Source organism: Diadema antillarum, unplaced genomic scaffold (genome assembly GCF_040938485.1).
Source record: "Diadema antillarum isolate AM-2024a unplaced genomic scaffold, OU_Dant_1.0 scf00000210, whole genome shotgun sequence".
Taxonomy (NCBI): domain Eukaryota; kingdom Metazoa; phylum Echinodermata; class Echinoidea; order Diadematoida; family Diadematidae; genus Diadema; species Diadema antillarum.
The window spans coordinates 873979-888242 of record NW_027271099.1 but is presented as its reverse complement, the minus strand read 5'-3'; the positions used below and the strand labels follow the sequence as shown (position 1 = coordinate 888242).

Below are 14264 nucleotides of genomic sequence, written 5' to 3'. Positions count from 1 at the left end.
TTTTGCGCATGCTCAGAATCGAAATTTTCCCCTCCAAGCATTGCTTTTAACATTCCTTCCCGCCATTTTTCAGCGTAGTTTGAATATTTTGCAAACTTATAAAATTCGTTTATTGTACTAGTACATTGCAATGCAATCAACGCATTCAACTTCTGTAAATGAGTTATGTTTCCATTTTTGGAAATGGAAAAATAAACGAAAGACTGAGTGAGTGACGAGAGATAAGAAAGATAGAATGGATAGAAAGGTACATTAAAAAAAGATTGGTAAAGACGATGATAGAAATATCATGTCCATGATTGAAGCATGCAAATGGAAATTAAGGATGAGTAGGAAAATCATAATGCACATTATTTGCGATACGAGATCGAGGAAATCAGTACACCAATAAAACGCCACAAAAATATTGATATAATTCAGCAAAACAATGATTAGATCTTAATTTCCTCATTAACCATGACAGGCATCTTTTGGTCCTTGGAAATCTATGAATTAGTATGTAAAGATTAAATCCCGTTCAAATATGATTTAGTCTGATAAAAAAAAGAGTAAAATCTGACTGAAATTGGATGAAAAATAAGTAAGTAATGACATTTTGAAGTTTTGCTAATTTCTGCAAAACAGTTCTTCTACAGTGGATATGAATATGCAAATGAGTGAGCTAACCATGTCATACCCTCACAATTTTCCATTGATCATGTACAAAGGAATGACGAAAATTCAATGTTTCTGTCATTGAAGTCTGAAACATGATGTTATCCCTGGTTGAATATTCAGAGTAGTGATCAGTTAGACATATACGAGGATTTGAGCCTCGGGGGGCATTATTGCATTTAAATAAAAACCTGGAAATTTCTAAATTTTATGTACAGGGAATGACATGCTCACTTTTCCATTTGCATATTCATACCACTGTTCAAGAACTGTTTCCCCCCAAAATAGCAAAACTTCAAAATGTCCTTCCTTATTTTTCATCCGATTTCGATCAATACCAATGAGCTCGTAATATTTTACTTTTTCTTAATAGACTAATTTATATTTGTACTGGATTTTCCCCTTTAAGCTAACACATCGATGAATACGAATGAACAAGTAAAACATGAACATATAAAGATTATGATTATTTCTGTTCATTAATATCTTAATATTTATTCTTTATTGAATTCTGCAACAAATTTGAATATATACCTTATGATCATTTCAGTGCGTTTACTATATCATCTGCACATTTATAAACATTATTCTCTATTATAAACACGCGTCCTTTAGTCGATTCTTATATAGTTTTTGGTGTCGATTCTCTGTCGATTGTACAGCGCCATGCGATTACCTACAATTACTCAGGCGAGTGGCCCACATCCCTATACAAGCTTGTCTTTTACCTTGGTACCTCTTTCCATCAACGCAATTTACTTCCATAATATATGCATTTGTTGTTGTTTTTGTAGTAATACATTGTAGGTTTTGTTTTCTTTGAATCTTTATCGACAACATGTGTTATTGGAAATGAAATTTGAATTGAATTGAGTTACTTTTGGGAAGCCTCCCTCCCCGCCTCCCTCCCCGTCCCTCTCACCCCCCCCCCCCCCCCCATGTTCGAAAATACACGCAGTGCCATTACACAGCCCGCCCTCTAGCGGCCTAATTATTGCAACCTCTATGATTTGGGTGCAGACTCCCGAAATGGCGCCAGTGGCCCAACGACACTGCTTGGACATTTGACCATGATACTAACCTATCTCCCTGACCAGGCCCGTAACTAGGATTTTTATGGGGGGGGGGGGGGGGGTTCAAAATTGGAAATAGTGGACTTTTCTGAGGGAGTTAAGCAACCAAGCGGGATAGGGTCTCACTCTGGGAGGGGTATATTTTCAGACGTAAAAACAATCAATTCTTCACCTTTAATAGTTCGGTTTGACACTTATGTATCAGCCATGAAGTAAAGTCTCTGATCATCTTCTTGCCTATATATATTGAATAGTTCTTATATACCTATGCGTATCTAGGGAAAACGGCGCCCGGGGCAAGCTAGAAAATTGCGCCCCTAATTTCTGAAAAAGTGTTCAACCGCAACCCCATCCCGGTATAGGGACTTTAAAAAGTCCACATGATACGCTTTTAAAGCACTTATAAGAAGTCCTTTGAGGGTGATTTAAATGTAATAAATTTTGATAAATTTTGGCGAGCGAGCGGAGCGAACGAACTGAAAATTTGTTGTATTTCAGCTTACAAAACATGGAATTCTTGTCATTTTTTGCTTATTAAATCTTACAATTCTAATCAAGAAATAGTGACGGCCTTAAACGATTTATATACCAACAACAGACCGAGGACTTTAAAAAATACTCTAAATGTGAGTGCGAGTGAGCCGAAATTTGCATATATTTCTGTGTAGGAAACATTGCACTTATCTCATAGTTCGTTGTACTTGTAAATCATACAATGCTGGCACACTGTTATATGGTGGCTTGCCCTGTATATGAAATAACAGATCATGCGACAATTGAATCAAAAAGCTTGCTAAGATTTACAAATCAGTGTGAGCATTTTCTGAACATGTTCGTATATGTATCGTATCATTCTTCTGTCGTATTTGGAGCTTTGGAAAGAAGTTTTCACTTTTGTGTTGTTGTTCAAGAGGACCCTGCTCGCTAGCGGGGGGGGGGGGGGGGGGTTCGTTCGAACCCCCTGAAACCTCCTATAGTTACGGGCCTGCTGACCTTGCTACTACTAATAGTAATTGACAGTACGTGCTTGTATAGCACATAACACATAGTGATAATGTCCCTATGCGCTCAAAAAATGGAAATATTATACAAAAACATACCCACTGTGTACGGAGTTTCATGTTTGCTTATATACACATATGCGTTTTCAAAGCAGACTTGAATCTATTTATGCACCGTATCAGTGATTTGTCTTAAATTCTGGGATAGATTTTTCCATAAGGTAGGGGCATTAAAAGCAAATGTTCGTTCTCCGTAAAATGTGGTTCTTCTGTTCGAAATGATATTTCCTTTATGAACGAAGGTCTCTCTCTGGTGTGTAGATTTGAATAGGTAACTCTCTTAAAATGTGAAGCAAACATAAAAACATTCAAATGCTAGTACAAATATATTTGTACTATATAGCACTTGAATCTTAAACTGAATCCGACATTTTGACTGGAATCCAGTATAAGCTTCTTAAAACTGGCGATATTTGTTCATGTTTCTCATGATTTTGGATATTACGTGTGCAGCAGAGTTTTTGATTTATTGTAATCTCTGTCTGTTTGACGGCAGCCCATAAAGCAATCCATTACAAAAATCAAGGTGGCACATGACGAAAGCATGAACTATCATAATTGTTCTGCGGTGTGTTTGTCAATAAACTCTCGAATTTTCCCAATTTTGTAAAGTGCAAATGAAGCAGAGCGACATTTTGGCGACACAAAATTTTCCATGAGCAATTTTTCATCCAAGATTACACCTAAATTTCTGCAAACGTGTGCTGCATGGATTGTAGTACACGTATCATCGAAATCAAGAGACTGTATGGATTCTACTGCACGAAAACGCGAAGAGATAGTGGAGATATTCTACGACAAAGAAGTGCATAAAAACCAAACCAAACATAAAGACGGCATTGTCCCTAATTGCAGCTCTGGGCACGAAAGATTACTTCCGCTTCACACGCAAGCCGGAGGCTGCGTTCACATAGAAGGATACGGTATTCGGTATTCGCTATTCGGTATTCGCTATTCGGGCACCCAGTACACCATCACCCGCACCGTTATCTCAACATCCCATGCAGTGAGGATTTCTTCCTCCTACATCCCTGCAAATCTTATTAACAATTTCTAATGGCTGCATCAGAATGTTAGTCTACATGCTTATTTTTGCTAATGGGCAAATCCAGGCCAAAATTGTCATTATTTCATAAATGAGAGACGGTATACGCTGCAAGAAAATCGAACAAGCTCGATTCCCACTATGCTATACTATTCTATGCTATTCGGTACTTTCGAATAGTGCCCTCTTATGTGAACCGGTGTTAGGAAATCCTATCGTTCGATTCAAGCTATACGCGTGCCCTCGAAAACGAGCACCGCATAGGCCTACCCGAATAGTATACTTCTATGTGAACGGAGCCTAAAGCACAAAGCGTGGACCTACTACACAGCTCAATGGTCAAAGTAATGTATACAGTGTTCTTGCTGGTTATAATAATAGCAAACCTTGGAAGAGAACGACCCAAATTGCACTAGACCGTAACTTTTATTATTGAGAGGGTTTAGTTCTCTGTGCGCCTAAAATACTGCACTATAAGCTCGGCTGTATAATAACGTATTTATGTGTGGAATATTTTGTCAATATGTTCGAGACCGTCAACTTTTCGCGATGTTTCATGCCTCTCCTTCTGTTATGTAGTGTAGCAGCGAGTGAAATTCCACTGTCACCTGACAAGTCCCTTGTGGTCAATCCTGACAACTTTCCCCGGGGCACTGGCCGTGGGGCTAGCTCTCAAGCCGTCGCTGGTGAATCAATCTTCAGGGCGTTTTGGAACGTGCCCGATGTCTGCGGGGAGAAGTATGACGTTGAACTCCCTTTGAGGAAGTTTGGGATCGAATACAACAGCAACGGGCAGCGACAAATTGGAGATGTAGTGAATGTGTTCGGTCACACTCAGATCGGGCTTTATCCATTTATCGATCCCGATACCCTGAAGTTTATAAATGGCGGTCTACCACAGGTAAGTGCACTGAGACATCAAGAAAATATTTTAAAGCAGGTCTGTCTGTAAAGTAAAGAGTACATTTTCACAAACACAACATTGAGAATTTAATCATGGTCGGATATTAAAGAATTAGGGAAATTATGTGAAATGTGAAGTGTCGCAAATTTCAGTCGCCAAACAGTTCCTCAACAGTTGATGTAAATAATTAATTTGATGAAAATATATGAGTTGATATTGTCACAACTTGCCCAGATATATAATGATGATGATGTTTATGATAATAATAATAATAATAACAATAATAATATTAATAAAAATAATGATAATAATAAAAATAATTATCATTATTATATGTGTATGTATATATATATATATTTAAATATATAGATATATATATACGATATAAACATATAATAATGAAAATAATAATAATAATAACAATTATTATTATTATCATTATTATTATATGTGTATATAAATATATTTAAATCTATATAGATATCATATATATACATATATGTATATAAATATGAATGAGAGTATATACTCATGTACAAATTATATTAATGGCCCAAAGACCCTGAAAAGGATTTGCGTTGTATGTGCCACATTTTAATCACCCAAGGAGTCCAGGAGGGTCCCAAATTACTGCGTTTATTTCTTCGGATCTAGCTATATCAAAATACTATCAATTCGCACGCGGAAGCTGCCGCAATACGATTAAGTAGAGTACCGAAGTGATGATGTCTCAGTCTGGTTGGAGACAGGTGCGAGCCTAAACATTTCAGGTCACCTGATGAGGTTATTTTTAGTACCAGTTTCCATGGCGATGAATGTCTATGACATCACGCTTTGATACTCTCTAAGCGTATTGGAAGCCACAAAAATGCAAATCGACGAATTCTTTGGGTGAAATATACTGTCCCATGCTTTGAATAGATCCAAGCCCAGGCTACTGCAGGAATAATCGAAACGATATATCTAGTGGACCACGGAGCTTTATGAAAAACATACATGAGTGAGCACGCTACGATAATCTATATAATAGGAGGGAGAAACACATTGGCCTTATAGGGCACAAAAATCAAAAGATGACATATTGTCTTGTAAAACGACATTGCAAGCTTCTGTTTATAATCAATGTATTGGCAGGCGATTGCGATCTGATCATGGATGATTGGTACTTCTCCGTCTATATACACTGTATAGGCTAATGTGCAATATCCCTGTACATTAATTGTGTGTGTGTGTGTGTGTGTGTGTGTGTTTGTATAATCTTTTTTTTCCTCTATGTTTCGGTCATCTGTTGTACCCATGCTCCTCATATCAATCTGTAGCTCGAAGATTGGGACCTACGCACCACAAGCTTGCTTTTTAGTAGGTTCCTTCATATTTCTTTAGCATTCATTCCCTTATTCCAACTTTAATCGATCGACCACTATGTGTTATATGTCTACAGTATTCTATGTATGTCTCCTAGTTGGACATCATGTATTATTCAATTTTGTTACATTTGATGTATTTTTTATTATTCATTGAGAAATATGAATATAAAATTAAATGAAAAAATGAAATGAAATCAAGAGATCAGAAAATAGGCAAAGATCGGCTGTCGTGGGGAAACTGTTTAAAGGGATGCAATCAAAATAAAACGAGCACAACAACAGCAACAACAAAGACACTCAGTCGGCCGTGCACAGTCCTGAGTCAAGCGATAGTGCGTTTCCTGCAATGGGCCAGTGCCAGTGGAGGTCATGTGACATAAGAGACCAAAGTGATGATGTCACAGTCTTTTGTTTTAGCTCATGTGAGCTGGTACGTACTAGGTGCGAGCATGATGAGCAATTAACAGTTATAGTGTTTACAGAATACGATATCCTGGCAGTGTTAGGTTGTTTAGAACCAGTTTCCATGGCTGAAATAGCTGTGTTATCATATATATATATATATATATATATATATATATATATATATTATATATATATACGCTTTCACCCTACAGTCTAAATTCTGGAATAGTGCGAAGCGCTGAACATTCGTTAAGCAATGGATGCGCACATCCCCGCCACCCCCCCCCCCGAATTTACCTGACAGCACATAGATATTGTTAATCACTCAGATGAACACATTCTTAGGATGGTTCCATTTTACCAACGAGGCTGAAGATGTCCACGGATGACAAATTTAATGCAACCGAACAACCTTGAAAGTTTTAGTGCTAACTTATACATAACATTTACGGGCTATGTAGATGGAATGTTGACCGAAGAGTTACATGTATTTTATTTGACTGTTTTTCCTTGAAGAAAAAAAAAATCATCAGTGGTATAAAATGGTATGGACAATGTCAGTCATCTGTTACCAGATTCGCAACTCATGCAGGGAACCATATTATAATCTTCTTTATACCACAACTGACCACAATGTTCTTATTCTCATTTTGTCCTTTCCTCTCTCGTATCAGCTCGCAAATATCACGGCCCATCTCGAGAAGGCAGCGGTCGATCTTCTCACCGCCATACCTGATCCTGACTTCCTAGGTATCGGAGTGATAGATTGGGAAGCGTGGCTGCCACACAAGATTTTAGACCCTCACAGTATCTACCGCGAATTTTCAATCGCCCACGTCCGCAATCTCCATCCAGACTGGGATGATGCGACCATCACCAGCGTCGCGACTCTGGAGTGGATGCAGGGGGCCAGACTCTTCTTGGAGAGCACTGTCAAATTGGCAATGCAGCTCCGCCCAAAAGCCTTGTGGGGTTTCTATCACTACCCTTACTGCAATATCGATAAGATAAACAGCAGTACCTGCGATGAGTGGCTAGTCGAATTCAACAATAAAATGCTGTGGATGTTTAACGAGACTACAGCCATGTACCCAAGTATCTACCTCAGACCGTCTAAGTCTTATGGCCCAGAGAGCGTTATCGCCAGACTTAAGGAGGCTTTCCGACTGAGAGGGCGCTCCAGTGATCCAAGGGGTGTGGTCCTGAGCTACACAAGGTTCAATTATAGCGATACCGGCTATTACTTCACGTTTGTAAGTTATTACAATTATGATTATAAGCATATCTATTTTGCTCCCATGTAAGCAGTTTGATTTTATCGTGTTGCAGAAAAATGGCCTGTCATCGAATTACATTTACAGGACAATCATTCATTTAGCTACATGATGGAACCTTTTTCGTTTCCTGATTATCAAACTACTAGTAATCTGTATTTTCCCCATTTTTGGAAAATCTAACATCAGAAAAAATAGACAGTAAGTATAGGAATAGCGGACATAATCGGAGTAATGAACTTTCGGAATAAAGAGCTGTCACCACATCACCATTCTATGAGAACATGTGAAAATTTATTTAGAATAATAATTTCCATGCTTTTTTATTTTTTCCTTCGATCCTCATGAAAACTTCAAAATTGTACTCTCTATTTACTAAAAAGAAAAAAAAGCAAAAAGGGCAAAAAAAAAATCCTTTACATTTACTTCTCAAATTTGTCTACTCTGTGATGTAGCAATTCATGGGAACTATACGTTCTTATTTGCATATACCATAACAGTCTGTGATTAAAAGGGGCATTCCAGACGATTTTCATAACTTCACATCATGACCAAGGAGGTTTAAGAGATGGAGTTCCAACTGGCTGTAATTATTCAAACAGTTGTCACTTTTCTATTGATGTAAAAAAGAATTCCACAGGTGCATCTGTGCCTTTGGTGACGGGGTTTGATGCCGCTGTCTTGCTGAGCAATCTGAAGATTCATTTTGAACGTTAACTTAATGTTGGTTATATTTTGCTTGTTTATCTAATAAATGAAACGAAATCTCACTTAATGATAAAGCTCATTAAACAAAGGTCAATCCCTTCAAGAAATATGTTCACAAGTGAAAATCAGAGCTGTATCATGTGAAAGTGTTTAAAACTGTACCCTCCCGGAAAGCCGGTTTGTGACTTTTCCACTTAATTCCTCCAAATAAAACTGATATGGAAAAATCTTCGAGTATAATTCTATATGAATAGATATATCAGATTAGTGGCCGGGCACGGCCAGTCGAGTAATTTTCATTTTCATTTCATAATTTTTTGCGCAATTTCTATTCGCGCATCCCCGTGTCTTTACCGTTATATACCACCTATCTTTTATAAGTAGGGAGGGCGAAAAGTAATTACCATCACAAAGACATATTTTCGTTAGAAAGTGGCTGATGATTATGCAATGAGACATGAGTCAATTGTCTTCCTATCTGCGCGGCAGATCCAGTTTGCCACAGGCTTCAAATACTTTCGGGTGGCGGCATCAAACGTGACTTTAAAGGAAATACAACAGTTGTGACTCCATTCTCTTGAACCTCCTTGGTAATACATAAATCAACAGCTCCATGTATAGATTTGTGAAATTTATTGTGGTCCTTGAGCAGAGAAACCAATACTCTGAAAAATCCTAAACAAATTACACTGAACAGTGTTGATGACATAGAACCTCACATATTTTAGAAATGTATAGCAGTGTAATTCCATTACAATTACTGCTTGCTTAACAAGTTCACCTGTGTAGAATCTATGCATGCCATCTTCCTTTGTTATGCTTCCTTGAACCCTTGAGGCTGCAATGTCGTCATCCTTGTTCAGTGCAATGTGTTATAAATTTTGAAAACATTCTTATTCCTCATCCCAAACATTATTAATTCTGAAACCCTGTAGTATACTCAACCCTATAACTAATTTAAAGTTGTTTAAATGTAAAAGTCATCCGGAGGTCTCCTTTAAAAGGCAAAAAAGCAGCAATAGATGGAGGAATAAGCTATGACTTCACTCTCGTACTCACTGCCCAATTGAACATGTTATACGAGCCATATTTTGCGTACCTGCTCGACCTGCCTTTTCATCTATTTATACTTTTCCCCGTTTGTTTTTCCATATTTAGGAGGACCTCAATGCGACCATTTTGACTTCAGCCGAGTTTGGAACCCATGGCGTTGTGTTCTGGGGTAATGCCTTCGATAACGGCAATCGCCAAGCGTGCCTCGAGTTGCGTGATTACATCGAAAAAGCTCTCGGCCCGACGCTGCTGATGGCGAGAGATGGGGCTGAGGCGTGCAGTAGCCGAGTGTGTTCCGGACATGGCCGATGCGTCGGCAAAATTCTGTCCTGCCCGGGAACTTCTCGTCTGAACAGAAAACGCCCGGAGTCGATGCCTGTATTGAACAGTGGATCACAGTCTGGAGAATTTGCAGAATCTTGTTCCTGTAGATGTTTTCATGGATGGCACGGAGACGACTGCAGCCGTCCAGAATGATGTACAACTGTATAGTCCAAAGACTGTTGCAAAAGAACTGTGGTACATTTTAGGTGGATAGTGTGGCACAATGGACTCATGACTTTTACTCACGATTTCAATAAACAAGACCAATAAAATGCAAAACAAAAGAGCACAAAAAAGAAAGAAAAATACGAAAGATCATGAAACCAACTCAACCTAGACCTAGGTCTGACGCGTGACAAATCAAAATATCTTGTCAGAGGTCATGCGCATTCCAGTTGTTGCAGGACGTGATAGCGCTTTGAAAATTGATGACGTTCAGTGAAGTGGGCACCTCATTGATCGATACTAGGTGACGACCAAGTGAGGTCTCCGCGGCGTCTCCTCTTCGTCTCCGCGACGTCTCCATGGAGACTATACCCCGGTCTCCGGAGAATCACGAGAGAGTCTAACATTTTCGATGCTTTTTTTTTTTTTTTTTTTACTTTTTCCGATTCTCCATCTCGTCTCGGAGACGTCTTCTCAACTGAAAATTTCTGTGCGGCGAAATTGCCATTTGTCTGGAGACGTCTCGGAGGCCCATCATTGCCGGGGAGTCGCCTTCTTTTGGTCTTTCAAGTCGCGGCAGTCGCGGTGAACTCACCTCCAGTCAGACAGGCCCTTGAACCTGCACCCGTTGGACTTTCATTTTGCCAAAATCGAAATGATATTAACTGGGGTATTCAACAGATGAACTATTTTGTCATCAGGTTTGCTAAATAATAGAGAAGGTATATTTTCATGACAATCATAGTATGATAAACACTCTTCTGTGTAGCTCATTGTCAATCAAACTGATCCATGCTCTTTATACATGGTAAACTCTACTCAATGACACGGTCAAAATTAATGGAGATACTCTTTGACATTCTTTACGAAAATCTGAAATAATAAATGTCCCACAGACTTTGCACAGCATGAGATTATTGTTTACGCCTAGGTGTGGACTTAACACTTTTCGTTCGATAACAATGATGTCGTTATCGAGTTAAAAATCGATTGCAACGGTATCACAAGAGTATACCCTAAGCTATAAGATATTCCAATTTAGGAGAAATCGACCGTTGATTGATATCATAGGCAATACATGTATATGCTCTAAATGCACATTTTATGCAGAACGGTACACTGTAATATACAGGCATGAAGACGTCGATTTTTGTCCAGATATTTCTTTATCAAGTCGAAACCTGCCGGGATATATATATATATATATATATATATATATATATCCCTAGTTGGCACCTTAGGGAGACATATTGGGGGGAAGTGTCTTCATTAGGGAGACAACTGGTCATTAAGGAGACAATTTTCATGTCTCCATTGCGTAAATTGCCATTGAACATGTATTTTAAAATTTGCATATAAAACAAATGGAAATGTCTTCCAAATGACCCATCTAGGAGTATATATATATATATATATATATATATATATTTTTTTTTTTTTTTGTGAATCTATTAATACGCTAAGCTCCCACTTAGCCGAATTGCAGTCCCCGGGTTGTAGTTACAAATTTTATAGTGCTGGCGAGCTTGTTACGAGCGTCTGCTTCCGAGAATCATTTGAAAACTGGGATATTGCTTTTACACTATGGATCAAAAATTAATCCTGTGATGATTGGTTTAATGAAAGAGTTTAAAGTGATTACATGTATTTCCAACTATTTCAGAGTGTTGGCATGCCAGTTATGACATCAAAAAGAAGCCCTGGCATCGCGTGCTGCTTCGTAAGGTCACTTTGTGAACTGGCACAAAGCAATTATTTAATGGAGCATCACGCCTTGCTTCCATGGTCATTGTATAGGCCTACAGTATGTCCCAAAAAAATTACAACGCTGCCTTCCGCAATGATATCTTTAAAAACAGTGAATGAATCTTAATAAAAATTAAGGGTATGAGACTATAACTCATTGCCCACATCTTACAGAAAACCCCATTCGATTTGCTTCAGTTGTCAAAGAGAAATACGGAATTTTGTAGAGGATATCGGGAATCTCTTCTGTCCAAGTTCTGTCTATTGTTCACACACAAGATCATCGAAATGCTAAACTCGGAAGAATCCAATTCATGACATGCTTTACAACAATCCACATTTCTCTGTGACCGCTTAACCAAATTGAATGGGGTTTTCTGCAAAATAGAGCTAAGATGTTATACCTTAAGACTCTGAAGTAGCACGTACACAGGTTGATCATAATAGGTGTTATCAATTCGAAAATCTGATTGTAATTTTTGAGGCGACTTACTGCAGTATGTCCCCAAAAAAATTACGATAAGATTTTCGCATTGATAATGCCCAATATAATTAAATTTTTCAAATGCTACTTCAGGGTCTTGAAATATAACATTTTAGCTCTAATTTGCAGAAATCCCCATTCAATTTGGTTAAGCGGTCACAGAGAAATGTGGATTGTTTTAAAGCATGTCATGAATCAGATTCTTCCGAGTTTAGCATTTCGATGATTTTGTGTGTGAACAATAGACAGAACTTGGACAGAAGAGATTCCCGACATCCTCTACAAAATTCCGTATTTCTGTTTGACCACTGAAGCAAATCGAATGGGGTTTTCTGTAAGATGTGGGCAATGAGTTATAGTTTCATACCCTGAATTTGTATTTAGATTGATTCACTATTTTTAAAGATATCATTGCTGAGGGCCCCGTTGTAATTTTTTTTTGGACATACTGTATAGGATTCCACCATGCGCAACAAGGCATCCACCACACGACTTCGTTTTTCTTTTTGTGTAGGCTCTGCCCCTTCTTTTATTTAAAATTGTGATCTCAAATGTAGAACAAATATGTTCTGCCTATCCCAAATTCCGAGTTAATGGTTAAAACTCGGTATGGGCTTCAGTGTCTCTATAAGAGTACTACAGTATTTACTTTAATACGGACTGCGTCTGCGTCTTTCAGTTAATAATACTTGTATGTGCCCATAGTTTCAACCAGGAACTTTCAAGGTAATCATATAATTACCAGTATGGTCGAATCAGGACTAAACTTTCTTACTACTCTATATAGGCTCATGGCGACCAGCGCCTCGTATAAAAGCCTTGACTATACACTTTAGAGAAGCAAGCAATACAAATTTTCGTATTTTAGCAGAGACACCCGAGGCCATCATCTGTGGTCGCTGCTCTCAACCTCTTAATTTCATATGTTTTTTTTTTATCATTAAAATCCGTGCTGCACTGGATATTAAAGACGTATGCGCTATTCTCATCATTCAAATGAGGCAAGTATAATATCTCTCCATAGCAATGTTTTACGATTTTTTTTTCACAAAAAGAAATTTCCAATGCTTAATGGGGATAGGGTAGAGATCTTTTTTTAACTGTCTTTGCATCCGTCTGTATATTATGTTCGAGATAACTTGCATTTAGAAAGCCTGCCTGGTGAGTTATTTGCACAGTGTTGTATATCATAGGGACCTATCAAGAGGCATTACCGACAGGGGCGGATCTAGGAATTCCGTAAAGGGGGAGGGGGTAAATAATTATTTCTGGTGCCACTCCGCTTCCGGGTTATCAGCTGAGAAGAACAGGAAAAACAAACAAACAAAAGTACCACTTTCGGGGTTTATTTCCTGACGAGCAAAAACAAAAAAACAAACAAACAAAGGTTTCAGCGTAATTTTCTAGTGCAACTATATACAATCGAAAAGTTCATCTTCATAGACACGTGGGTTGAGTGAATGCAGCAACAATAGTGAACACATCAGTGAGAGTTTGAGGAAAATCGGATAATCCGTTCAAAAGTTTCATTTTTGTTTCTTTATATTTATTTTTTTAAAGAAAAAAAAAATAAAGGCCCTAACGGGTAGCGCGCGCGCGGTGCCCCCTCCTCCCCCCCCCCCCCCCCCCCCCCGATTGGATGCGCCACTCACCAATGTCTCCGGCAGGATTCGTCTATACATCTTTGGACCCAACTCTATTTATGGCTTTGGTAAAGGGTAGGAATATGGGACATTTGCATTGATTTAATTCGACATTGTCCATTCAACGATTTGTTTCTCACTTGATTGTAAAATCGTATCACAATGAAATTACATACAATTATACTCCTGACAGAACGAATAATCACGAGAAAATTATAAATTACTATACAAAAAAAAAAAATAAATGTGCATCACAAACCTGTCAAGACATTTTAATACCGTATGACTCCTTTCATCTTACAAATTCGATGTTCATTTAAATTTCGAATGTATAGTATAACAATCCGTCTTGCTCGCG

At 38.2% G+C, this 14264-nt stretch overlaps 1 protein-coding gene across 1 annotated transcript; it reads left to right on the top strand.

The window, feature by feature from the left end:
- Positions 1 to 4356: 4356 nt before the first annotated feature.
- Positions 4357 to 10021, top strand: LOC139724261 (hyaluronidase-1-like). Its single transcript, XM_071635403.1, has 3 exons — positions 4357 to 4734; positions 7184 to 7762; positions 9650 to 10021. Exons 1-3 carry the CDS (start codon positions 4357 to 4359, stop codon positions 10019 to 10021), a joined length of 1329 nt encoding a protein of 442 aa, XP_071491504.1.
- The last annotated feature ends 4243 nt before the right edge of the window (positions 10022 to 14264 follow it).

Coding starts and splice junctions, on each gene's coding strand:
- LOC139724261 (XM_071635403.1), top strand. CDS start 4,357: ATGTTCGAGACCGTCAACTTTTCGCGATGTTTCATGCCTCTCCTTCTG. Junction 4,735..7,183: donor TAAATGGCGGTCTACCACAG/GTAAGTGCACTG, acceptor CTCTCGTATCAG/CTCGCAAATATCACGGCCCA. Junction 7,763..9,649: donor CCGGCTATTACTTCACGTTT/GTAAGTTATTAC, acceptor TTCCATATTTAG/GAGGACCTCAATGCGACCAT.